Source organism: Dermacentor andersoni, chromosome 3 (genome assembly GCF_023375885.2).
Source record: "Dermacentor andersoni chromosome 3, qqDerAnde1_hic_scaffold, whole genome shotgun sequence".
Lineage (NCBI taxonomy): Eukaryota > Metazoa > Arthropoda > Arachnida > Ixodida > Ixodidae > Dermacentor > Dermacentor andersoni.
This window is the reverse complement of record NC_092816.1, coordinates 107270112-107296747: the sequence shown is the minus strand read 5'-3', so window position 1 is coordinate 107296747 and position 26636 is coordinate 107270112. Positions and strand designations below refer to the sequence as shown.

The following is a 26636-nucleotide window of genomic DNA, read 5'->3' as shown; positions in this document are numbered from 1 at the left end:
GCTGGCGTAAAAATAAAGGTATTTCTCTCTCTCTCTCTCTCTCTCTCTCGCGCGCGCGCGCACGTTGAGAGCCTGAGCAAGTCAGGGGCGTTCATATAGGGCAGTCGTACTCAAGAAAGACAAAAGCGCCTTCACAGCTTTGTGGGCGGGCGAGCTATGGGGACGGTCTTCAAGTAGCACTTGCACGGACAGCGGCCGATCGTCCAGTCGTCGCAATACGATAGATAAATTTCTTTCTGACTGAAATCGATGACAGTGGCGCAATAAATGTTCGATGGTCCCTTCGCTGCCGTAGACGTCGCATGCAGCACTGCCGGTCATTCCAATCAAAGTAGTGTACGCTCTTCGTGAAAGCCACTCTCAATCACAGCCGGTATAGAAGCGATGCCTCACTTTAGTGAAGTCCGGGTGAATGTAGGAGTTGGAGCGAAGGGTTTATTTCGTGTAACCTGGTACGCCTTATATTTGGGTGTCCTACTCTGTTAGAGAGATTGTGTCCCAGTTGACCAAGCTGCCTTATATCGTCTATCCTGGAAAGAGAAGTGGGAACGCTGTGTTGTTCTTGATGTTACTCTCGGGCAGCTTTGTCTGCTTGAGCATTTCCATTGATCCCGCATTGGCTAGGTAGCCACTGAAAAATAACTTGGTGGTCTTTCCGTTTGACGTCGTAAGGAAGTTTGACAATTTCGTACGTTAGCTGTTCGTGAGCTCCACGTCGTAGAACTTGACTGCATGCTGTGTAAAGCCAGCCTCGAGTCGGGAGGCACGGTACATGTACCAGGACTCTGTGTCTTTACATTGAAGCGCACTGCGCAGAGCCGTGGGTCCTGCAGCTGTGGACGCCGTGACATGTGATGTCTTCAATCGTAGTATCATTCCTCTCGTCGGTTTAAACACAGCGCCGCCAGAACTGGTCGTTGTAGTCGATCCGTCAATATATATGTGTACGTGGCTGTACGTGGACGCACATCGACGGCGATGTGCGTCGTGACTGAATCTTGAGCAATGGCAATAGTTTCAGCCGTTGACGCACTGCGTGGTAATGCAAGGCACATCCTCAGAACTTGGTCCTGAATGCTCTGAATTGTACGCAAAGTAGTTTTGCAGGTGTAGAATATAACAGGTAGATTGTACCGGAAGAAGCCAACAAACAACGCCCTGTACAGCTCTAACATAGATTGTGTGGACACCCCCGTTCTTTCATGCAAGGAACCTGAACAGATAACAAAAACCAATCGGTCGTTTTTTCACATGGTGCATGTGAGGAGTCCAGGACAGGTCTCTGTCAAACACAACCCATAAGAACCTGTGACTTCTGTTATATGCCGTATGCAGATAGTGGCTTCCGGGCAAATGCCACCACTGCGCACTTTTCCCACGTCACCTCAAGTTTCCTCGTTTAAAAAGGTAGCATGATGTCGATTAGGCCGTCTTCTTAAGCCGAGTGCGAAGTTGAAGCCGTGTTACCCCCGACGTCCTGATACAGATGTCGTCGGCGTAGATAGAGAGTCGAACGGTGCTTGATAGGTTTTCGAGTATTCCAATAAGGGCTACATTAAAGAGCGTGGGGCTTAGTACTTCGCCCTGAGGAACTCGGCGGCTACTGTAATACTGGTTTGTCGGGCCATCACCGGTGAGCACGCAGAATGATGGCATCTGTATGTAACTACGAACCCAGAGATATATCTTGCCATCAATTCCTATTGCTTCCAATGCTTTAAGGATCGCTTCATGGGTGACATTATCGTAAGCCCCTTTAACGTCTAGAAACAAGGCAGCAGACAAGCGTTTACAGGCCTTCTGGAATTCGATGTACGTTACCAAGTCGACGACATATTGTATAGATGAACGGCCGAGCCTGAATCCTGTCAACGTGTCTGGGTCAATTTCATAGTGCTCTAAGTACCACTACGGAGCGTTAGAGCTATCCGTTCCATTACTTTTCCTACACAGCTAGCAAGCGCGATCGGACGGTATGACGCAATGTTCAAAGGCGACGTGCCAGCTTTGAGGAACGGAATCAGGTGACTTGATTTCCATTCCTGGGAAACCATGCCAGTCTATTACGAGTCGTTATACAGGAGCAGGAGTGCCTTTCGAGCTCGTTCACCATGGTTACACAGAGCGCGGTATGAAATGCCATCTGGTCCTGGCGCTGAGGAACACCTGCACAAAGCAAGCGCAGCCTCTAGTTCGTCCAGAGTAAAAGGGCTCTCCATACGGGGATCACACGAATGGTGAGTGGTCGGGAGCCTGCGTTCAAGTGGAACTTGCTGCACCGGCAACCCTCCTACAGAAGGACTCTCCGACTTCGATCTCTCTGCGTTGCAGGTAAAGAGCCAGAGAATTAATAAGGTGGTGCTGTCCATGCGATGCACGGCGGCCACGAACAGTTCTCCATATAAGAGACAAAGGCTTTCGGGGACTTAGAGACTCACAGAAAGACACCCATCGCTGTTAAGCCAGCTTCGTCATACGACACCGTATTTTATTCTGTGTGCGTCCGGCCAGTCTCCAATCATGAGTGGACTTTGTGCGCCTGTATCTTCGTTCCGCACGGCGGCGAATTTCCCGAAGTTTCTCTAGCTCGAAGTCGAATTCGGTGCGTGTGGGGATACTCAAAACAGAATGTTTGGCAACCTGAATGGCAGCTTTTATTGCATGCCATAGGTTGCGTAGTATGTCGTATCGACAGCAGTCTTCCAGGATTTACTTAAGTTTCTGCCAGTCTGTCTATTAGACGGTTCTAGAGAACTTGGAGCTAGGCAGCCCCTCAATCGTGAGATTAGGGGGGATGTGGTCAGTTCCACGCGTTTCCAAGTCCGGGAACCATTGAACCCTTCTGTTAAAGGAGCGCGAAACATAGCTAAGGTCGAGGCAGCTACTATAAGCTGTTCCTCGCAGCATGGTGCTGCGTCGGTGACAGTGACCGATTGTGATTGTGTGTCTATGCTCCTTCCTTTCCTTATCTCTACTTTGTTACCACTTTACCTCCCCCTTCCCTCTCTCCCCAGCGTAGGGTAGCCAACCGGATCTTTTTCTCTGGTTAACCTCCCTGCCTTTCCCCTTTCCTCTCTCTCTCTCTCTCTCTCTCTCTCTCTCTCTCTCTCTCTCTCTCTCTCGCAGCATGGTGGGGCTTCCATCATTTAACAAAGTTCTCGTTTAGAGGCAATCAACATCAATGTTCTGCCCCTGGAGTTAATCTTGGAGCTTCCCCAGTGATAGAGTTCGGCATTTAAATCTCCAGTGATCACCTGCGACGGTGGAGTCGTCAACATTTTGCTTAAGAGCTCGCAGTTTAGACGACTTGATGGTCATAAGTAGGCTCCCAGAATTGTGAAAGTGACCTTGCTCTTCTTCGCAGTCACACATGTATCGATTTTCTTTGTCAGGTGACACGGGGTGATGAACATATGTCAAGTCACGGCGAGTGAAAACAATAACCTTGCTGCATTGCCCGTGAGTGGAGGACATAACGCATGCATATCCGTACAGTCTGATGACAATAATTGGACGCAAATGACAATAATTGGAAACTGATTCACAAATTCAAACGGTCCTCTAGCATTCCATTAAAAGAAATGCGCATTCTGGACCACCTCTTTAAGCGATGGCGTCTGGTGGGTGATTTCTTTACCCTAGAGCCACAAACACTGGACTCGGTGGCTGTAACGTTCTGTTGCTGGATGCCATAGGTCTTCAGTTATACCGGTTGCGAATCTACCCGTAGGTACAGGCTTGAAAACCTGGACACAACGCTTTGCGAACAGCGCGGGCGGTCTGCCAACTGTCGCGTTACCTAAAGACAAAAGAAATAACTACAGTCGAGCGCCTCTACAAAAAATGGCTCTACAATGAAACGATCTGTATAACAAAGAATAATTATGTCCCGGTTCTATCATGAGCCGTTCGGTAAGCGAATTGCCCAACGAAGTAACCAGTATATATCGAATGATTTCACAGGCCCAAGCACTTCCTTTTAATTTTGGCGTTAGACTGTACAATGCGCCACTTTTTTAGAGCTACAACAAATAAGATCTCGACACACTGTAAGCAAAACCAAATAAGCACGATTTCTATGCAATACCTTTGTTTCTTTTTTCAGTTAGGTTAGCTTTCTCGAGCACTTTCGGGCAGGCGATGGGGCAGCGACGTGTTTCAACTTGTGGCTCAGTGGTGGAGCGTCAGTCAATTAACTCCCGCACAGAAACTAATCCGAATCGGAGTTTAAAGAGGAGTTTTGGACTTGGTATGATTTAAGAACACTGGCGGAGCACGAGGTCCTAGGTCTGATTCCGCGATCGCAGCGGCGGGCGCACTTCGATGGGTACAGAATGCGAAAATTCTCGTGTACTGTGCTTTGGATGCACAGTACACTCCACTACACTCACTCACTCGCTCGCTCGCTCACTCACTCACTCACTCACCCGCTCGCTCGCCCGCTCACTCACTCACTCACTCACTCACTCACTCACTCACTCACTCACTCACTCACTCACTCACTCACTCACTCACCCGCTCGCTCGCCCGCTCACTCACTCACTCACTCACTCACTCACTCACTCACTCACTCACTCACTCACTCACTCACTCACTCACTCACTCACTCACTCACTCACTCACTCACTCACTCACTCACTCACTCACTCACTCACTCACTCACTCACTCACTCACTCACTCACTCACTCCCGTGGTAGCTTAGCGGCTATATATATGTTGCGCTGCCAAGCACGAGTTATGGGATCGAATACCGGCCGCGGCGGCCGGCCGCATTTCGATGGAGGCGAAATGCAAAAACGCTTGTGTCCCGTGCATTGGGAATGCGTTAAAAAACCCCTGGTGGACAAAATTAATCCGGAGTCCCCCACTACGGTGTGCCTGATAATCAAATCGTGGTATGGGCACGTAAAAACCCAGAATTCTATTCAGATTCGATTCAGTCACATTGACTCACACTTTACATTAACAAGACGAGCCTCCTTGCACTATACTTTAGTTACTGAACATCACAGGCTTCGACATCCGGGTGCTAACAGACCTTTCGGAAAAGAATTTGCATGCATATACAACGTCCTACAACCAGTTCTTTTCCTCGTCGACTTCTCATGCCTTACTCCTACTTCACGCCTCTGCGTTCTCCCTCACTCTTACAATGGTCAGTTGGCTCAACCTCCTTGCTTTTCCTCGAATGAAATTATTTCGTCATCGTTCAGTAATTCACTGGTGTTTGTTACTGGTCACGTGGGTAGTCGTGTTTTGTTACACTGAAGAAGCTACCAATCTATTTTACGTCACAAAACGTGCGAGTAGTTGGCGTCCGAAGTAAGAAAAATGCTTTATCATGCTCTACAACAACCAACAATCCGCATCACGTTTCAGTGGTTCCCGTTCACTATGACATTATCGATAGCGACTTCGCTGACAAGGCTGCCCGTTCAGTCACGTAGGCCTTAATAGAACAATAATTTGCTTGCTTGTATAACGACACAAGCTCTCTAGCTTTAGCGGCTCTTAATGTCGTGTGGCTATTGTTCTAGACCACTTGCTTTGTTTGCAACTGCCAACCAGTTTCTAAGGCTGCGATGCAACATTCCTGTACTGCTTATGGCCGGGGCTTGTGAACGCTCATCCTCGCCGCATTGGAATAGGCAGTTGACCAACGCGTGACATTTGCGAATGCCAGGAGACCGTCGAACCCCATCAATGATCTGTGTGCATGCGAGTGCATGTGATCTTCTAGGGATTATGTAATCACCGTGTATGCCACAGTTATCATCTAGCACCTGGAGTAGCATGCCAGGTGATCAGTCAGAGAGAGAGTAAAGAAAGGAAATGCAGGGAGATTGACCAGATGCACGCCCGATTTATTACCCTGCTTGGGGCGAGCGAGTTTATCGTTTAAGTCTGTATCTTTACCTCTCTGTTCCCGGTACGACGTCTGGCACCTCAGGGACACGTGTGCGGCTGCAGCCCCGGGTCTCCACGGGCGCCATTGAGCGCCTGTAAACTTGACACGCACCCGCCGCGGTCAGTTGGCCGATATGGTATTGTGCTGCCGAGCGCGAGGTTGCAGGTTCGATTCCTGGCCGCGGCCGCCGCATTTAGATGGCGGTTGCAGCTGAAAAAAAGAACGCTCGAGTAAATAAATTTAGGTGCACGTTAAAGAAACCCTGGTGGTCAAAGTTAATTCAGAGCCCTCCACAACCATGCCATATTCCCAATGTTGCTTTTCTACGTCAACATCAATCAATCAATCAATCAATCAATCAATCAATCAATCAATCAATCAATCAATCAATCAATCAATCAATCAATCAATCAATCAATCAATCAATCAACTAATCAACTAATCAATCAATCAATCAATCAATCACTCAATCAATCAATCAATCAATCAAACTGCGGATGCGCGCTCAGTCGGCATTTTCTCCCTTTATTTTCATCCTGTACTCCCTTCCTCGTGCATGCGGTAGCAAACCGCGCGTAGGTCTAGCAGACCTTCCCTCTCTCTTTTTCACTCTAGGGACAGCGTTTGACCTGCTGGTATCCACATTGTTCTCAGAGGCGAAGATTCGGAGACTGCGGCAACAACAATTCCTGGTGCGAAAGGCGCTATTGCAGTTTCGAAAGTGCACCAGCTACATAGACTGTCCCAGCTAACGTAGTCCAAGGTGTTAAAAGAAAAAGGAGGCAAACAATACGGTGCAAGATACGATTATAAGACCTACGGTGTTTGGTACCTATTTGAATTCTGTAATTGAAACCACTGCTGTATAGAACTTAGGAACATAAATAGAGAAGTGGGCGCATCCTAAAGTTAACTGTCAGTTATCACGCCACATCTGAGGTCATGTTCAGACTGCCGTCGAAACCTTCCGCAAAGCGTGTGTATTTGTAGTGTCAACCACATTGAACGTTGGTAGCGCTACGATCATAAACGCTGCGGGCAGTTCACTATAACAACTGCGTACTTTATGTAAATCATGGGTGGGCCATTCAGAACACGAGGTGGCCGATCAACGCTCGTACAATCAGGGATATCACGCGAGCGAACAAAAATATAACGGCTGACGCAACGCATGCGTGCAAAATACAACATGACCAAAAACGTATAGCCATTGCGCGTAATGCCGCTACTGAGTAGAGAAGCCAAAAAAAGCCCTCACCGCTTTTGCCGGACAGCGGCTGCTCTAAACAGTAATTAAAGAAGTCCCGTAGTAGGAAGATAAATACTGAAACCGCAGTACTCGCTGGCGACATCCAAACGGTCTTGTCTGCACGAGACACAAAAGTAACGGTCCTCCTAACAAATACGCTGCGTCCATTGTGGCGGTTGCGCTCCTTGCGCTGCATATAACTACAGCTGGGAGAAAATAGTTGCGTTTCCGCTTGCGTTTCTAGAGAAATATTTGCGCATTACGTGCATAGTCTGAACATATATCGTTATGCGTCGCCTAATCTTAGGCGCGACCTAGGCTTCGACTAGGCACTGCCTATACTAAAAGCTTCCTGTATAGGAGAAGAAAAACTAACAGTGATATGTGATCATTTGAAGAGGCTGAAGAAGACATAGAACACCTTCTTCTACACTGTAAAAATCACGATGCTCCCCGCAAGAACCTCTCAATAAAACTACATGGCTTGGATAGACGGCCACTATCCTTAGCAAAAATTTTAGGGTCCATGGACAACAGAAAAACTTCAAACCATCAATGCGCGCGCCTTAGTGTAATTTTTGGAGGAATCAAAAATATGACAAGGGTACTAAGTCATACAATAGTTATTGTTCGCATTGTTGTTATTAACAGGCCCCCTTAATTACATGTTCATTATGTCTTCGTGTTCATGTAGAATTTGTATTTGTTGCATTTAGGGTGCGGCATTCATGTGCCCAACATCTTCTGTGTGAAGATCTTGGATTTGTGAGTATTTATGCTATGTGAACTCTTCTGTTGCGCGAACAATTATTTACATTGCAGTGCTGAGACTTGGTACGTGAATGTTCGTTCCTGTGTCTATTTGTCCAGTTTGGTGATCGTTGAAAAAGTTCCGGCGATAACTATCTTGTAAGAGAAGATGAGTAGCCGGCGCCACACAGAGGCACCAACCTCTCCTTAAACACATTTTAAAACAACTTGCGTGCTGCTCTGTAATGTCGAATACGCGGTATTTACGAATACAGTCGTTCCCATTGTATAGATCAGAAAGGTGGGACGTTCGGCTGAGACCATTATCTCAAGAATACTTCGATGCTTGAAGAAGAAGAAAAGGCTGGACGACGCTGTACAGGGGTTGCTGTACGGCGTCGTCCAGCCTTTTGTTTTTTGCGCACGGTATACAATACGCGCTTCACTGTGTGACACGAGTCTGCAGCTCAAGAGGCCGTCGCTCGTATCTCTGATACGGGGTGCCTTTGGGGATCCGTAGTTGCACACTTGGGGCGCACTTTCGCGTTGTATATACATATATGTATATATCGCAGCTTCGTTCGCAGTATCGGGTGCACACTTCAAGCCTTGCGATGCCTTTCTTCCACTGAATTCGGGGAGAGGAACAGGACGCTTCTACTTGCCCTGCGATGACCACTGCTGCACGTTTACGATAGTTGAAGTCACCACTTGCCACGAGTTTTATCGATAGCTTCAGAGTTACTCGAAGTCTGTGCTTCTCGTCGCCTTCCATCCACCCGAAGCCGGTGTTCGTGAAAATCGCGACTGTGCCAGGATTATTGCTCGTAGTCCTGCGCATACTTGCTCAATGTGATTGCCTCTTGCCATGGCTACTCGGGGTTGCGAGGTAGGTGACTCAATATTTCTAACTTTCGAGAAGCTAGTCGAAGGTAGTAATCGTTCAAACAGACCTTGTGGGGGGGAGGGGGGCGGAGGAGGGGCACTTCACTTATGCCGGGTGGCGTTATATTAACCTCTGGAATAGTGGAGATGAGGTGCTACTAAAAAGAAATAGGAGCTCTTGATTCGAGCAGTCGATGTGTAGCCGACGGTCACATAGTCCTATCCGATTCATTTAATTAGGGAGGCAGTCTGTCAATACGTAGCCATATGAGACCATGCATCGGTAGTCTTCGGTATACTACAAGTTTGTAAAACAACAAGAACAAGAAACAAAAGACGATTCAGAGGAAATCTAAGGCGGATATAACTGTCGTGTTAGCAAGTCTCTGGCCTGCTCTTTAACACTGCAATAAATAAATACAGTTGACACAATTGTTTTTATTACCTACAGCGTCTGTATTTGTCGCTTGAAACGACGTTTGTTAACGTTGGCCTCACTGGAATCACGTTTGTCTCACCTCCTCGTCCTGTCGGTGCCGCTACAAAATAAGGAATTGTGGTGCGACCTGTTTAGTCAATGCTCGTAGTCATCCACGCCTGTCAGATTCTTCTGTGTGTCAATTGTAATGCAGTGACAATGCGATTTACATTTCTGTGTAACGATGACTCGCAATTATTATGCAGGGCAATATGTTTTCAGCCAGCGTTTTTCTTACAATGAAGCAGTCTATACATGGCGGGTAACAAAGAAGCACTTTAACACGATGTTTGAGCAATCACATAATATTACAAACAGAGGTCACGAACCTTAGCACTTAGAGAACCACTTTGTGCTGTTCCTCGAATAAATAATTGCGTATCATGAAACACCAATCTAAAATGAATATATTTCGTATCAAGTTCGTCTCTTATTCTTCCTGATGCAACTTATTGTTGAGGATCAGCGCTGGCTCAAGAAGTTGGAAAGAGAAAAATGCGATCCCACGTAGTGGTACAAACTTAAATGTATTCGAAATGTATTCTTCGTTTTAGTTCACCTCCCAAAAACAAGTCTTCATTCTATCGTTATTATGTTGCCACAATTTAACAGTAACAGCTCGCGCTTTGAGCTCTTTTAGAGCGCACCGCCCTTCGGGGGCGGCCCACATTTCACAATCCTTTTCTCCTAGCAGCTAACGCAGCGTAGTAACTGTGCGACGTTGTACCGCCTTCATGAGCAGACCAGGTCGAATATGTTTGAACATTTCATGGCCGGAGTATACTAATGCCATCAATGCCTTATAATACAGACCACATGACAGAGACATAGGTTCGCAACATTGTATAACGCTTAGTCCCAGTAGTCGGCACTGTTTTTCTCGCTTTCGGGCTTCCATTGCCTTTAAAGAACCGAGCAGTCGGCATGTCGTAAACACGGCGTCGTGTGACCGTATTCCAAACCATGCCGTAGCTGTCACACCGTAGTCGTCACCGTCGTCGTCACCGTCGTCGTCACCGTCGTCGTGACCGTCACCGCCATGTTGCTGCTGTCGTAACACCATGCATACGCTCGCATCACACTAACAATTTCTTGCTTTACACAAGCACTTTGGTACATCTGGTAACTCGTTGTGAAACCCGCCGTGGTTGCTTAGTGGCTACGGTGTTGAGCTGCTAAGCACCAGGTCGCGGGGTCGAATGCCGGCTACGGCGGCCCCATTTCGATGGTGTAGAAATGCAAAAACACCCGTGTAATTTAGGTGCACGTTAAAGAACCCCGGGTGGTCCAAATCTAAGGAGCTCCCCACTGCGGCGTGCCTCATAATGTTGTCGTGGTTTTGGCACGTTTAGTTAATTTTTAACTCCTTGTGGAACTCCTAACGATGCCGGATAGCCAGCCACCTGCGAGATGCTTCGGATAACATTCATTTCTGCAGTCCGTGCGATCTGCATAATTTGTTCTGGTTTTCTCGCGCATGTGGGCTTTCTTTTTTCGTTTCATCTCCCTTTAACCCCCCCCCCCCCTCCGCCTCCCTTTATCAGGATATAGGGTAGTAAACAGTGTTTCACTTCCGGTTAACCCACGTGTCTTTCTCATCTCAGTTCTCTCTTTTTCTTGTTAGCTTTCTCCATGCTTCAAGTACTCAATTATTTTTTCTTCCTCTGACCCGTGACACAGGTGATCAACGCCGACTCCGCCGACCAGCGATCTTCGCAATTCCCCCCCGAGAAGCAGGGGTTCGCCCACCGCTGCGCCGCATGGCTGGTGCCGGCACGGTGAGTGTTCTCGCAGCGGCCCCGCAAATCGAGGTGTGTTGCATTCCGGTGGCCCCGATAACGTGACCAGTGCTTCCCGTCGTTCTTTTCCTGCTCTTCTCCCATCGAGCCGCGCTGAGCACGCCGTGTACCGGACGTATACCAACACGGAATGCGGATAAAAGCGAGCAAGGTGCAAGTTGACGTCATGACGTCGACGTCCTTTGACAGACACTCATTAATTACGTATTCCAAAAATTTCATTTGAGAAGTTTTTTTTTTACATCATTAGCATCGTTAGATACCGTCGGAACAGGCTAAACATTTAGAATTTTGTTCGGTGTTTCACTGTGGGACCACAAATGCGGCCTGCAAGCATGAACTTAAATCAAGCCTTTGGCCTCTCGTTCCACGTCGATACAGCCGTCAGCAGAGGCGTAGGCAGGGGGCTTATTGGGCTTCAGCCCAATAAAATCTACGGAGCGCATGGATTTAAATTCCGAAACTTTACGGGTATCAAGTTTTTATTAACTTTTGATGCGAAAAGTGCATTGACATTTCCGAAGTCGTGCTCTACATCTTCAATTCCGGAACTTTGTGGGTTGAATGTTCGTATAATCATTTGATGCCAAATGTGCATCGACTTTTCTAAAGTCGTATTTCGGACCGTACAACGAGACAAGCCAAATCAATACACTATGAGACAAGTTGACAAAGCACGCAGCGAGGTCCAATGCGACGAAGCATTGTGGTGGTTCATTTGTGCCGTCATGTCACGGAAAAGAATATCAACATTTTTTTTCACCTGCGCCAAATCATCCATGTCAAGACACTAAATCCAGCAAAGGTAACTACGTTGTTATTTATTCTTTCTGCTTTTACTTTTATTCGTGAGGAAACATTGAGCCTGTTCAATTTTCTTGTTGTCGCTACCCGCGGGCTGCCAGAGCCAGCCAGAGCGCAAGCGTTTTTGTCGTGTTGCCCCGACTATTTAGGGGCATTCACCCCGACCACCGCGCGGCGCACTTCGGTGCGCGTTCATTTTTCTCTAGCCGAGTGATTTTGGCGTGAAAGGGTTTTGAACGCTTTCTGGCTAGCAAACGAAAAAAAAAAAAGAAACAATGATCGCTCGCTGCCATTACTGTGAGTACTCGACGTATTGCAGCGCGTTCAATTGAGGGCACCGTCTTCACTTCCATGTTATCGCAACCTCCCCACAAAGTCTTTTCTCTCGCCGGTGTATGATATATACCGAACAGTATGGGTATCGTTCTCTGTGCACCAAGCGTCTCACGCTTTCTTCTATATTCCTTTGGTAGCCACATTAGGTGCCCGAAGTAGTAGGCATTCGAGTGTGACAACATGCTTTCCTTCGCGTTTTCTCATTTCGGTGCCCCCCCCCCCTCCCCCCCCGCCAAAAAAAATAATAATAAAAAGACAGTGTTGCGGCGCAGCGAATTGTCGCATGGTGAAAGTTCCATTATGTTACTTGTTATTTTGCGGAAAGTAATTTGCCGCGGCGCGAACATTTGCGCGAACAGTTGCCGGATACCCATATTATTGCGATAGCAATTATATGGACACTCCGGCCGCATTCCTGCCGTCGCCATCAAGTTCCGTATAAAGTCCAAGGCGATAACATCGTCACCGCGCGCCGCACGCTGTATGTGCGAGTGAACGCGTAGAGGTGGGTGGAGGATGGGTGAGCCGACGATGGTGACTCAATCTTGTGGGCGCAAGGGAGAAAAGCGGGAAGGAAGAGCGCGCCGCCTTCCGTCGCGCGCAATGCATCGGGGGGAGCGGAGGGAGGGGGAGGGGCTTAGGATTCTGTAATCTGTGATTGCGCAACATGTTTATTTGCCTTGTTTGACGCATTATATGCAGTGACTTTTGCTTATATACGCAGATTTATTGGAGACTTCCCCGTATATTTAGATATCTTGTTGCAATGGTTTTGTGTATACACAGTGAACTTTGTTTCCAATGACACTTTTCTGCCCTTTATCAAGCTGTATCTTCGAATTTCTAATGCATATTTTGATGAACTCCTGCTTCTTATATCTGCTCTCTGTTGCGACTACAATTTCCGTGCGATTACTCACAATACACGATTGGTGACAGCTGCTCCTGCGCAATACATTGGAACGAAGGACAGCGTTATTAAGATTTCCCCCTGGCCGTTGAATATGTACAAAAATGTAAACAAGGTTCTTAAATAACAAACTGGACTGGAAAACTTTTTTATGGTCCTGCAGGACGCTTCAATGGAATACTTGTCCTCAACTCGTTCATCTTATGGCCTTTACGTTTTAAATGCGAAACATTTCTTGGTGAACATTTGCCACTTTGACAGTATATATCTAGCCACCTACGTCTTGGTGCTCTCATGGTCGTTTCGTTAGCTTGGTATTTACCAAAATTCGCGTATTGTGTATGACGAAATGACAAGAGTGTCTGACGAACGTAAATGATCGGTCATGACATGAGTATCATGACATGTGTGTCATGTAGGTCATGAAACAACCGCCTAGTCTTCGTCCTCTCATGGTTCTTTTGTTAACTTAGCATGTACCAAAATTGGCACAGCATGACAAGAGTGTATGACGAACATAAATGATAGCTCATGATATGCGTGTCATGTAGCCCATGAGACAGCCGCCTATGCATTGGTGCTCTCATGGTCGTTTCGTTAACTTGGTAGGCTCCCCGCACACTGTTTCGCACAGCATCGATTCCCACCGGGCGTGGCATCGGCCGGCTTTTTCATATCAGCGGCATGCACTGCTTTGCTGGGCTCAAACTGGTATAGTTCTAAGGATCGTGTGATATCTTCGTTGCTTATTAAATAGACAAAAACTTGGAAGAAGTGATATCAGTTACTTGTGGCAAAATTTTTGGGACATACGAATATATTCTTTTGTGAAAGAATACATATTTTACTTGTCTTGACAGAGCGTAGCATCCTAGAATTCGTTTGCAGCATCTTTGGCAATGGCGATGCAGTTGTTATTTATGTATTTAATCCTTCGACGAATTTTGCAAGCAGGAGGCCGATCTGCAACGTGAGTACCCCCTCCGAAGGAAATTTCTGGCTACACCTCTGCGTCAGTGAATATATATACTTGTGGGTGCGGTCCACACATCTTATCTAACTTCTTCAGCATTGAGTGTCTGTCTTGTCGCACAAGTGATACCGCGAACAAGTGCCTCATGGGCTACCCGACATGAAGGAGTTATTTCCACGGCAGTGAACGAAAATAGCGTCATCGAAGCTGCCTTGCCGAAATTGAAATCTTGGACAGTAAAACCGGTAATGATATTGTGGGACCGTAAGCCTGCAGCACTCCTGGTACTTCAGGGAAGATTTCCGCAGGACAGTTGCCTACTGGGCTCTTTACGCAGCCTGAAGCAGCTACGCAGTTTGAAATTTCAACCGGACTTTCAGTGGCCTCCATCGCACATCGGCATGTCTGGAAATGCAGTGGCCGTCAGTATTTTGCGCATCAAGCACTAGCGTACAGGCCGATGGCGAGAGTACCTAAAAAACAAAAAACAAAAACACTCGGCGACTATTTAAGGCAACCATCGTGAACCACTTTCACTCCTTTTGGTCTCCGTCGTACCAGCGCTGCGTTTTCAAGAGACTCATCAGATCAGAATAATCCTTAATACACCGTATCAGCACTGCTGGCGTGGCGACCAAAGAGAGTCACCCCCACCAACGCTCATGGTGATATAAAACATTGATTGTTAGAATGGCCAGAATTCGTGGAAGAGCGCAACACCCGTCCTTGACAGGCTGAAGCAGAGTGGCTCCGTGAGCTACCGCGGAGGATTTAATTTTTCCACGGGGACACTGGATATTCAGGAGAAGAGGTGTTTTACCTAGTTCTAAGTTTTTTAAAGGCACCAATCTGTTCAGCGAGCAGTGACTATTGGTAAGTAGTGCTAAACGTCACCAATTGCCCAAACTTATTTGGTACGCTTTGGAATGCGTTATCATCGGTTGCGGGATGAACTTGAAGGAGTGCTTGCATTTTACCTGTGATCCGTTTCATAGCCTTTGTCACTTTAAAAGGACACACATGAGTGGAGCGGGTAAGCCTTCGTGAGCTTTAGTACTATGTAACTGAGGTTTTAGTAAATAGGTTAACAAGTTGACGCTCCGCTGGACCCCAGGCGCAACAACCGCGCAATGCCTTGTCGGAGCGGCAATCTGTGGGCGACTGCGACGGCAATAACTAGAGTAGCTGTTCTCGTTTCGCTCATCGTCTAGAGCAGCTGTTGAGAGCCGAGAGATAGGGAGATTACGGAATGCTATTCTGAGTGATAAATAAGGAGCTCTGGAAGCCACTAGACACCAGCGAGCACAGTGGGAGTCTCACAAATTAATCGATAAACAAAGTAAAGAGCGCACTCTGTCCCTAGAGAGATAAAAGGAACACAAATAGAGGAGGGTTCATGAGAAATATGACCTTACAGCAGAAGCATGAATAACATAAGATCAAACAAGTACGTGACACTCGTAAAAACTGGAGTCGTTCTGTCAAGTCGCAACTGTCCAGAAACAATAGAAGGGCATTCGCGCACTTTTACACTCGGGGAGCACAGTGTCGTGTGGCGGTAACGCATGAGCACCGAGAAGTTGGGTTCAACATCTTACCCAGGAGCGCGAATCGGAACGGCGTTGATACGCAGGGAAGAATGGCTTGAAACTCGAGTGTCCACTTGGTCGTAAACGCGAAGCTTGGCGGCGTTCATGGTCAGGCGCTTCTGTCAGGCGTCCGGCGATGCGGGAGAGTCACAAGTTTACGTCGAGTAAAGTGCTTTTCGCGGCGCAAACGTGTCCAACCCTGCCCTATGATTATGCCCGGCCCAATGATTATGGGGGGTGATTTCCACCAGAACGCTCAGACGCATGGAAACTCAAGCGCATGGAAACCGTTCTAGGTCTGGACCTTGCCACGCCAAAACAAGTCAAGTCCCGTCAACGATTCGAGGAACGTCCATCGACTTGGCATTCCACAGTGAAAATTCCATACGATATGTCAAGTATGTTGGATGCTACTTCACTGATAACAAGGTCATTCAATGTCCGTAGATCCAGAACTACCACCGCGGCGAAAGATTTGTATCCATCTGATGATGAAATACGAGGTCTACGCGACCCGCAATATGGTAAAATAAAACAAATTAATTCAACGAACCTGCGTATCTATCTTAATTGTTTTCATAGACTTGCCGCCTTCGCACAAATCACGCAGGGCAAGTGGCTTTTTCCAGGCGACAGTAAAGGAGAACAAGAGAAAAACTAGTAAAGAGAAAACAAATAATAGGAATCAACAGCGCATTAGAATGAGAATGTCAAAGCAATTCAATGAATGTCTTGTGAGTGCGCAAGATTTCGCCTTCGTCCTCTTTAGTGTATACTAAAGCGACTGTCAACTTCTTACGTCAGTACTTTTCATTATGAGGCACTATCTTCGACTCTACATTTGTACAAGCAGCGACCTCAGCAAGTTAATCACACTGCGTCTTGAACTGGCCGCAGAGTTCCTCTGCAGCGAAGAAAATCTACAATTTCAGCAAGAGTGGGTACGTCATGTTAAACATACACTGGCTGTCGCAAGGTCGGCGACATCAAGCGCCGTCTCATGGTCAGCTGCACAGGAGGGAGGCAACCTGCGAAAGGCGAGGGTATACGCTGATGGCATCGCTGCTGCTACCGGGCATTAGTTCAGTTGCGCGGCCAGAGCTATGCATTTACGTCGTCCGCGACAGGCGACGTCCCTCTTTTCGGAACCTTAACAGGTGCCATTATTACTGCTTTTCTGATAATCAAGCAGGGGACGCCTACTTAGGCAACGACGTAAAGCAAGCAGCGTTCGCGTGCAGCACTTGTGCCTTTCTAAAGATTGGCCCGATCCGTATCCTTCCACTGCAACCTAGACGTCATAACGCGCGCGAATGAATGATTAAAAAGGCACGCTGAATCCGCCTTGAACATAAGGGACCTGCATAACTTGCCCGCACCATTCGAAAGAGGAGCCGTAAAACTGACAGTGATGACACGCCGGCTTCACGTTTACAGTGCCGATCCCTCCGCTACCCACTGCGTCATCACTTATCAAGCCCGAACGATGTGCATAAGAAGCCTGCATTCAGCTGTCTTTCTTGGCGTGAGGCCAGCATTTGTAGCTTTGTTTTTATGCGCACAGGCTGCTTAAAGGTGTGCTAAAATAGAGTGCGCGGAATGAAAATTTGTATGCACGCTGGCTGTTTAGAATATTATCATGCTACGACGACGCTCACTACAACGGGACAATATTGGTGAACGACTTGAGAAGCTGCTTTCCCCCCTAAGCGAGTATCACTCACTGCATAGAAATTAATCTCCAGCCGCCCGCTATTTTCATGGCTGTGCGCAATACTAGGACGGTGGCGGGCGCATGAACCACGCTGGCTCCCGCAAATTTCGGGCAGAAGCGTGGCACCGTCAATCGACCTTCCTTCCGAGCATCGAGGCCAATGAAAGTCTTTTTCGCGTGACTGTGAAACAACTATGAGATTGAACTTCAAGAAAAATTGTACAGGGAGAGATAGTCAGGAGAGAGAGAGAACCACCTGTCGTCAGGCCGGCGGATCCTGTCCTTCCGTTTTCCCTTATTAAAGGTGGGTGTTCGGGGCCGCTGGTCGGCCGCTCACTCAAACCTCGTGGCATGAACTACACGTCACAAAATGGTGTCCACCGCGGCACACCAGTGGTTTCAGCCCTGGCGACTCCTCCTGCATGTGAGTCTGTGCCAATCAAGGTAGAACCCTTGGAACAGCCCCCGCTTCCGCCCGCCTCACTGACTCGTCTGATAGAGACAGCGGTCGCTAGGCCTAGCAGTGATAAGCTTGAGAGATGTTCCGTGGAAGAAACGCCACCTCAGGTTGTTCCGACGGCGTGGTCGTTTCTCGATTGCCCATTTCCGTGCGCGCAAGCTTACTACGGAGTGAACTCTCCTTACGCGGTGCCTATGTATTACGTGCCTTTCGTAAACCAAATGCCGCTGCAAGGCGCCCAGCTGCAGCCGGTGGCGGTTGCATCACCAATCGCTCAATGCTCGCCGTACAGCTGTGCCGACTCCGCAGCTTCAGAAGCAATGCGTGCCACCAGTGACTTCGTCGCCGAGCAAGTGACCACAGACGACGCCAAGACACTCCTGGACGACCGCGGTCAACAATCTCCCGACAACATAGACCAAGACGCGCAATCCACGTGCATCGCCGTCGACGATGAGCCCAAACCTCGACGGCGTGACTCTTCGCCACCGGTGCGGTCTACCGACTCTCCCCGAACCATCGCTTACTGCTACGAACGCGCAGTGGAAGACCGCGCGCAAGAGAGTGACCACCGATTCGCCAGCGCCAGTTCAGTGCAGGGCAGAATAACGGGGGTGCCGGTGTTCATCCAATCCAAGTGCTCTGACGGAGCCCTGCTCGACGTGCACCCCGTCGACTTGTTCGTCGCTGTCTCGATGATCGCCGGCACCGCGCCATCTCAGCACAGGCTTACGGCCACCGGCTGCCTCCTCGTGGACATGCCCTCGGTGGAGGGCGTCAACAGGCTGCTCCACAGCGAGCACTTGTGTGGAGTCCAAGTCAAGGTCTCGATACCGGACGCCTACCAGAAGAGTTCGAGCGTCATCAGGGGCGTGCCTACGTCGTACACGGAGGACGAGCTGCTCGACCTGCTCAGACCCCAGGGCGTCATCCACGTGAAGCGGCTCGTCAGGCACACCGTCGACAGCGGCACTGTGGTAGTGTCGAAGAGGCCCACCGGCAAGGTCGTGCTGACGTTTCCGCGCAACTCGGAGCGCCCCGCCAAGGTGAAGATCGGTGACGAGAAGTACAAGCTGAGAGAGTTCGTGGACAGGCCTGCCCGCTGCTACAAGTGCCAGCGTTTGGGACACGTGTCGAAGCACTGCGCCTCCAAGTTGAGGTGCAAGCGCTGCTGCGGCCCTCACGACATCAAGGAGTGTCCGCGCGACCGCCCGCGCCGCTGCGCGAATTGCGGCGGTCCGCACTACCCGAGCTACAAGGGCTGTCACGCCTACGCCCAGATGCTCAGAAGCGTCAAGAGTTTTCTCAACGTCACATAGTTGGAACATATATAGCAACGTTTCCCGCTATAGGCAATGCCGAAATGATTAGGGTGCGTATTCACAAGAACCTCTTATGCTAGAATGGCTCGTAAGAAGAAATTGCAGCCAGTTAGCGAGGGCCACCGGCGAATGATAAAGAAAACTTACGAAAGAAAAGCTTCGTGAATTCGGTGTCAGCTTCTGCTGTGTGATGAACGAGGGGTGGTGGCTTCGGCGGACGATCTGTCGAAGCGCCCACAGCCACGATTCCTGTGACGTTGCCAGAGGATAAGCGTTAACACACCGGTAAGAGGATTGAGAACGCGCCAATAAACCTGATCCAGAGAGTGCGCGCTTTGTCCTGCAATGAAATTCACTTTGCTAGATTATGTCTGATACGCGAGAAGATGTGATGACGAACCGTCATCACATGTTTTCGTAGCTCGGTTTTGTCGCTTTATTGTGCATCTGCACAATAAAGAAGTTTTTCTAGCAGTACGAGGGGTCCACCTTTTTTTCTTCTAATTTACTTTACGAAACGCTACAAATTACGAATCTAGAAGCCGCACAACGGACTGGTTTTGCTTTAGCAACTCGCACAGCTGCCGCTATATAACTTAGCTCTGCGCCTTCCATTTTCCGCTAAATTGGGCACGCAGCCTATAACTTATATATATCTAAAGAGACAAATTCTTAAAAAGCAACTTGTTTATTTTTCATGCAGAGTAAAATTAGGTTACTCTTTTGCCTCGTAATTCTCGACATAAAGCGATGTCGTAAGACAGCGTACCGCCAACTTTTCCAACGGCTCCTTGGGCAGTCGAGGTATACGAGGAGTCTCCTCGTATACCTCGACTCTACGCTGCACAAGCAGGCGAACAAAAAAAAAAAAAAAAAATCGAACACATCAGCCGTCACAAGCGACAGCCGCGGAAATAATTTAGCGCCGCCAGGAGTTCACAACAGATTTTTGTTTTTCGCCTTGCTTTGCGCTTCGTGTTTCACTCTCGACGTCTGGCGCGGAGCTTGACGACAGCCAACCACCTACGCGTTCCGTAGGGGTCGCTGCCGCCTTTGCTGTTGCGTTGCTCTTTAACTGGCGACACCTGGTCTTTCTTCATCTTTTTTTCTTTCTTGTTGGCGCTGTTCCCTCGGGCACGCAGAGCTGCTTGGGAACTGCGCACTCTGACAAACCAAGCTGGCGTCCCTGATCTCCGAGGTGACGGGAGAAATGGAGTTAAATCCGGCCCGGAAGAAGAGATTGTCGGTAGAGTAGCAGACAGGAAGACTCGGCTGTGCGGCCTACTATATTGCTTACGCGTCCGCTGGTTTCATTTCGAATGTCACACTGTCCGAGATGCGACTTCTCTTTTTTTTTCTCGCGCCCTCTTGTTCTCTTTTTCTCTGACATTGGATGTAAAATAAAAAGTAATTATTAAAGCTACGATGGGCTAGGGATGAAAAAAGAAAGAGGAAGGAGAAATACGGCTAAAAGGCAGCAATAAATCAAGTGTGCTTTACGCTGCTCTCTCTCTATACCCTGAATTTTCGGCCCTTCGAAAACGTTCAGTTCAGAACTGTTATTCAAGTATTCTTGCGCCCAGCAAGCAGGCGTGTACGCGTAATCTAGTTTTCGCCTCTTCAGGTTCCGTGTTTAAAGTAGGACTTTCGTAAGACGACGCGCCTTCTAGAAAGAAAGGTGCGCGTTTCGGGAGGATATAGGCTTCTAGAGAGGCGGCGGAGATTGAGCAATGGCTGCGGTGGTTTGGGGAGGGGGGGGGGGGGGAGGGGTGATTTTGTCGGCCATTGCAGTCGCGCGTTGCTGACGTTTTCTATAAAGATGTATAGCGTCCAGAAACGTGCATTTTAGCGGCGTAGATGGTAAGGACTATTCTGAACTTCTAAGCAAATGCATGTGCGCCAGGGAAATGTTTAAAAGGCACTCAAGATGAGTACCTTTACTGTACTGTACGAGTACGTTGATACTGGACAGCTGGTGCGCAAGACGGGGGGGGGGGGGGGGATAATTGGAGATTGCTGGAAGAGACCTTCTTGCTGCAGTGAACATGAATAGGCTGATGTTAATGATGAAGACAATGATGATGATGATGAAGTTAACTTGCACTTTTGGAACAGTAAGAAAGCTACTCACACTGCGAAGGGAGGCTTGATAAGTTAAAGAAAATACGCAAAAAGTGATGGGCAACCCGCCACGAAGTTTCTCCATCGTTCCCATTGAATCTTGCTGTGATGTCGTGGACTCTAATAGTGTCTGCTCGATTCAGCAGAAGTTCTGTGGAAGCTCGCAATGTGGAGACAGCTTCTCGATATGAGAAAATTATTGTCATCTACGCGAGTGTAGAACGTAGCTACGTAGAAAACTCATGCGGAGTTCTTAGGAAAAGAAAGATAGAAAAATAGCTTTGCACTTGCAGAAAAATTATCGGTTCTTGCGTTTCAAGTTGTACAATAATTCGGCCTCACTCTACGATCTGCTAGCCTCCTTGTAATTAGCTAAGAGTGTTGGTGCCGATTTCGATTCTAGGAGCAGGAAGCTTTTTTTATTCAAATGCAAAATTTCCTCTCTTAGCTTTCTTTTCCTTGGGCAGTTTCCAGCTATGGCTAAATACTTCTCTTTTGTATTTACTGTTTGTCGGTGAAGAAAGAAACTAAATTCTGGGGCGGTTACGTGTCCAAAGCACGATCTGATCATGAGGGGCGCCGTATCTGGAGGACTCCGCTTTAATTTGGACAACCTAGGCACGTGCACCTGAATCTACGTACAAGAGCGTTCTCGCATCTTCGCCACAAAATTATATATATATATATATATATATAACCTTCAGAAATGAAAAAGAAATAAGACAAATGTTATGGCATATGTTCTTACTGACGTTTCGGCTGGAGGACTGGCCTTCGTCCGACTGAATGCAAGTGTGGTCGCGTCACAGTTATATATTATTTAGACACTAGATACTTATCACTTTGTTTCACAGGAACATGGGCATAATCAAGCCCTAGTCAAACAAAATGCAAAGCGAGTACATGGTGAAAAAGTGCAAAAATAGCCAGCCACTTCTAGAAAACACAGCAGATAGGAAACGTCACTACGTGTAATCACATAATGATGCTGTGCCAAAGAAGCACAAGCTGCCCGCGAGTAGACAAGTGAACGCTAGCACTGTATTCCGCACTGCAGTAGAAAGCAGGATTTCAAAACGCGCACACGGACTGATTTAACAACACCCACGTTTACAAAAACCGGTATATTATGCATTATAAAAACCTGACTGCTGGTATGTCTAGTGAATCAAATGCCTTTTCGTAATCTATGAAAGCCATAAAGAGAGGCTGATTGTACGCTACAGATTTTTCGATTACCTGATTGATTACGTGGATGTGACCCATTGTACAGTGTCCCTTCCGGAAGCCAGCCTGTTTTGCTTGATTGACTGACGTCCAGTGTTGCCACTATTCTCTTGGAAATTATCTTGGAGAATATTTGATATAATACTGGGAGTAAGCTAATAGGCCTATAATTTTTCAATTCTTTAACGCCTCCCTTTTTGTGGATTAATATGCTGTTAGCATTCTTCCAGTTCTCTGGGACCTTTGAAGTGGATAGACGGTTCGTATAAAGGGCCGCCAGTTTTTTAAGCATTATGTCTCCTCCATCATTGATTAAATTGACTGTTATTCCATCTTCTTATTCCGCTTTCCCCCGTTTCATGTCTTGTACGGCCTTTCTAACTTCTTCGCTAGTTATAGTAGTCGTTGTATCCTGTTCATTACTACTTCCAATGGAGGTATCGTGGCTGCTCTGAGTACTGTACTGGTCAGTATAGAATGCTTCCACTGCTTTTACTATATCTTCGAGATTGGTGATGATATTACCCTGCTTATCTTTGAGTGCATCAGTCTTGGTTTGTCATATGCCAAGTTTCCTTCTCACTGATTTCATGCTGCGTTAGTTTTTACTGCTTCCTCAGTCTTTCTCACGTTATAGTTTCCAATATCCCTTACTTTCTTCTGTTGATCAGTTTCTATCTGATCTCTTGAGTTGGACACTTAATTCCTTGTCGTTTCTTTATTAGGACCATTGTTACTTGGGAGAACTTGCCGGCGTGTTGCTTTGATGCCTTACCTTACACTTCAAGTGCTGCTTCTGAAGCCAGCCTAGTTAGGATTTCATTCCTTACCTCTATGTCATCTTCATCTCGCTGTTCTAAGGCTGCATATTTGCAAGTACCAGCCTGAATTGGTGTGCTTTTACCCTTACTGTGTCTAGGTTGGCCTGTTTCCTTCTGGCCAATTTTATTCTTTCTCTCTTGAAATTGAAGTGAATTCTCGACCTGTGATAACTGCATTTTACCCTGCCTGACACTTCAACATCCTGCACTATGCTGGGATCAGCAGAAAGTATCAAATCTATTTTATTTCTTGTTTCACCGTTAGGGCTTTTCCAGGTCCACTTTCTGTTACTACGCATCCTGAAAAAGGTGCTCATTATTCGCAGCTTATTCCTTTCCGCGAATTCTACCAGCATCTCCCCTCTGGCGTTCCTAGAATTGACGCCGCAGTTGCCAATTGCTTGCTGACTAGCCTGCCTTTTCCCCACTTTTGCATTGCAGTTGCCCACTGCTACAGTATACGGAGTTTCCACTTTTCTCATCGCTAGTTTAACAACTTCATAAAACTGGTCTATTTCGTCCTCATTATGACTGGAGGTTGGAGCGTAGGCTTGTGCTAGCTTTATTCTATAGCTCTTAAGTTTTATTACTACTGCTACCCTCTCATTAATGCTGTAGAATTCGTCAATGTTGTCCTCTATGTCCTTATGCATTAGAAATCCGACCCCGTATTGCTTCTTATCTGGGAGTCCTCTATAGCAGAGTACGTGGCCATTAGTCAGCACTGTATAAGCCTCACCAGTTGTTCTAACCTCACTGAGGCCAATGGTATCCCAACCAATGCCTGGTGGTTCCTCAACGAGGCCTCCTAAGCTAGCTTCACTCCAGAGAGTTCGGGTGCTAAATGTCACCAGGGTCAGTATATATATATATATATATATATATATATATATATATATATATATATATATATATATATATATATATGTGCCGTGATCGTGAGCGAGCCCCGTGCTACGGACAGCCCTTGCAGTGCTTTTAGTTACCTAGCGTTCCACAGCGTTGTGAACGACAATAAACCTCGTCGCAATATATATATATATATATATATATATACTTTTTGAATCAAAGCAATGATAAATTAATGGCAATGAAAGTGGTTGAAAACAGTTGCCGCAGGTGGAGAACAATCCTACGTCTTCGCATTACGCGTGCGATGCTCTTACCAATTGGGCTACCACTGCGCCGTTTCCCCATCCTCTTGGATATTTATGTTTTTACTACTAGAACTAACTTTGGGAGTGTTAACCAGCGCCACCACTCAGAAACCTTGGCGGCGGATGTGGAACATCCTTTCTGCCGCAGTCGTCACGAGTACGTGATCCTTTCGGGCGAAGTCAACTGGTCAGTAAACCCACTCATGCTACCTAAAGGCATAAATTTTGCCGGTTTGAGACCCTCGTTATGTAATGAACGAGAAGAAAGGGGATTAACCGAGGATTTTATTAATCATATAAGAAGCCAACAAAGACACCAAGGACAACATAGCGGAAATTACTTGTACTAATTAATTTAATTAAAGAAATGATAAGTTAATGGCAATGATAGTGGATGAAAAACAATATATATATGTTGTAGTGGGTCGCCATGCTGAAGAGTGCAGCCAACTGGCTCGCTCGTTCACGTCGGCTACCCAAGGAATTCACAAAGATCGTCACGACAACGGGCAGCCCCCACAGTCCTTCGCTGTGGACTCTCACGTCTGGCTTCAGCTGCCCTTCCAATCTCCAGGCCTTAGCCCAAAGCTTGCTCCGAAATATCAGGGTCCGTACCGGGTCGTCGCGTGTACATTGCCTGTGAATTATGTGGTCGAACCGGTGACACCATCTTCGGACAAACGCCGCCGTTGCCGCGAGACGGTTCACGTCAGCCGCCTGAAGCCGTACCACGACCCCCTTATCGTGTCATCACCTTAGGTCGCCAGGATGGCTCCTCTTCGCCGCGGGGGCAATTGTAGTGGGTAATATGCATGTGGCGCTGCGCGGACTGCCACCGCTGCGGCGCGAGACCCGAGCTCGGGCTGCTGATGCGAACGCCTAGGACTCGCGATCAAGCGCTACTTGCGATCCCGCGTACGAGCTGCAATAAACCCCCTTGCAATATATATATATATATATATATATATATATATATATATATATATATATATATATATATATATATATATATATATATATAATTACACAGGGTGTGCCAACTAGCTGTAGCCAGAGTTTAAAGAAAGATATGCGAATGCCATGTAGCTGGGCAGAACCAAGCTAATGCTATTTGCCGTCGCTTGGAGATATTCTGATTATTTAGCGCCTGTTCCTCATGTTAGTGCCTGTCCACCATACGTGTTCATGTTTTCGTCCTGGCCTCTTTAGCGCTGTTTTTCTTCAAGCATGTTACACCAAGTCGCCCACAACAAGCTCCTGCTGCTTCAGATTATTTCATGGCTTGTGCGACAGATGGCTAGATTAGCGGCAAATACAATGCCGCGGAAGCTTTTGCGTGTGGCTACGTTACAATTTTAGATTTCGAAGGAGCAAAAAATTTCTTTCTCGATTTTGCGAACTTCCCGATGTAGCGAAATAATTCGAGCGTGGTCATCACTTTGTTAAATCAACGTTCAGTTGTATACAAATTCTAGCCGTGGAGTTCGCAAGGCGGATCCATTTGGAATGAATTCTCATGATGACCAAAGTTTGGATATAATAATTCTCCACTTTTGCGAAGAAATGCGCTAGCGTTCCAGTTACTTTTATGCTTCAACGCATAAAACGACTACCCGCTGTGGTTGTTTAGTGGCTATGGTGTTGGGCTGCTAAGCACGAAATCGTGGGATTGAATCCCGACCACGGCGACCGCAGTTCGATGGGAGCGAAAGGCGAAAACACCCGTGTGCGTTAAATTTAGGTGCGCGTTAAAGAGCTCCTGGTGGTCCAAATTTCCGCAGTTCCCCAATATGGCGTGCCTCACAATAAATCGTGGTTTTGGCCCGTAAAATGCCATAATTTCATGTCTTTTTCAATAGAACGACGTTTTGTGAAGAAAGTAACTGGAACGTCAATGCATTTCTCCGCAATGTTAGGATATTAATATGCAGAACCAGGTGTCATCCTGAGAATTAGTTCGAAGTGGATCCGCCTTGGGAATTCCACGGCTGGAATTTGTAAATTGCAATATAAAACATAAGGCAATTAGTTGAAAACTTATTTAGTGCTTTTTGTTAGTCGATTAAGCATTTCAATTTTATGTGCAGGTAATGTCCGCTGCTTCGAGTAGACCAGCTCATGAGCTATAATTG

The 26636-nt window shown here is 47.3% G+C and overlaps 1 protein-coding gene across 1 annotated transcript in view; it reads left to right on the top strand.

The window, feature by feature from the left end:
- LOC126539964 (uncharacterized) overlaps positions 1–26636 on the top strand; it is a 322216-nt gene that overhangs the window by 5633 nt on the left and 289947 nt on the right. The window contains exon 2 of the mRNA XM_050186796.3: positions 10952–11049. Within this exon, the coding sequence (XP_050042753.1) occupies positions 10952–11049 (98 nt within the window). The remainder of the gene's footprint in view (positions 1–10951; positions 11050–26636) is intronic.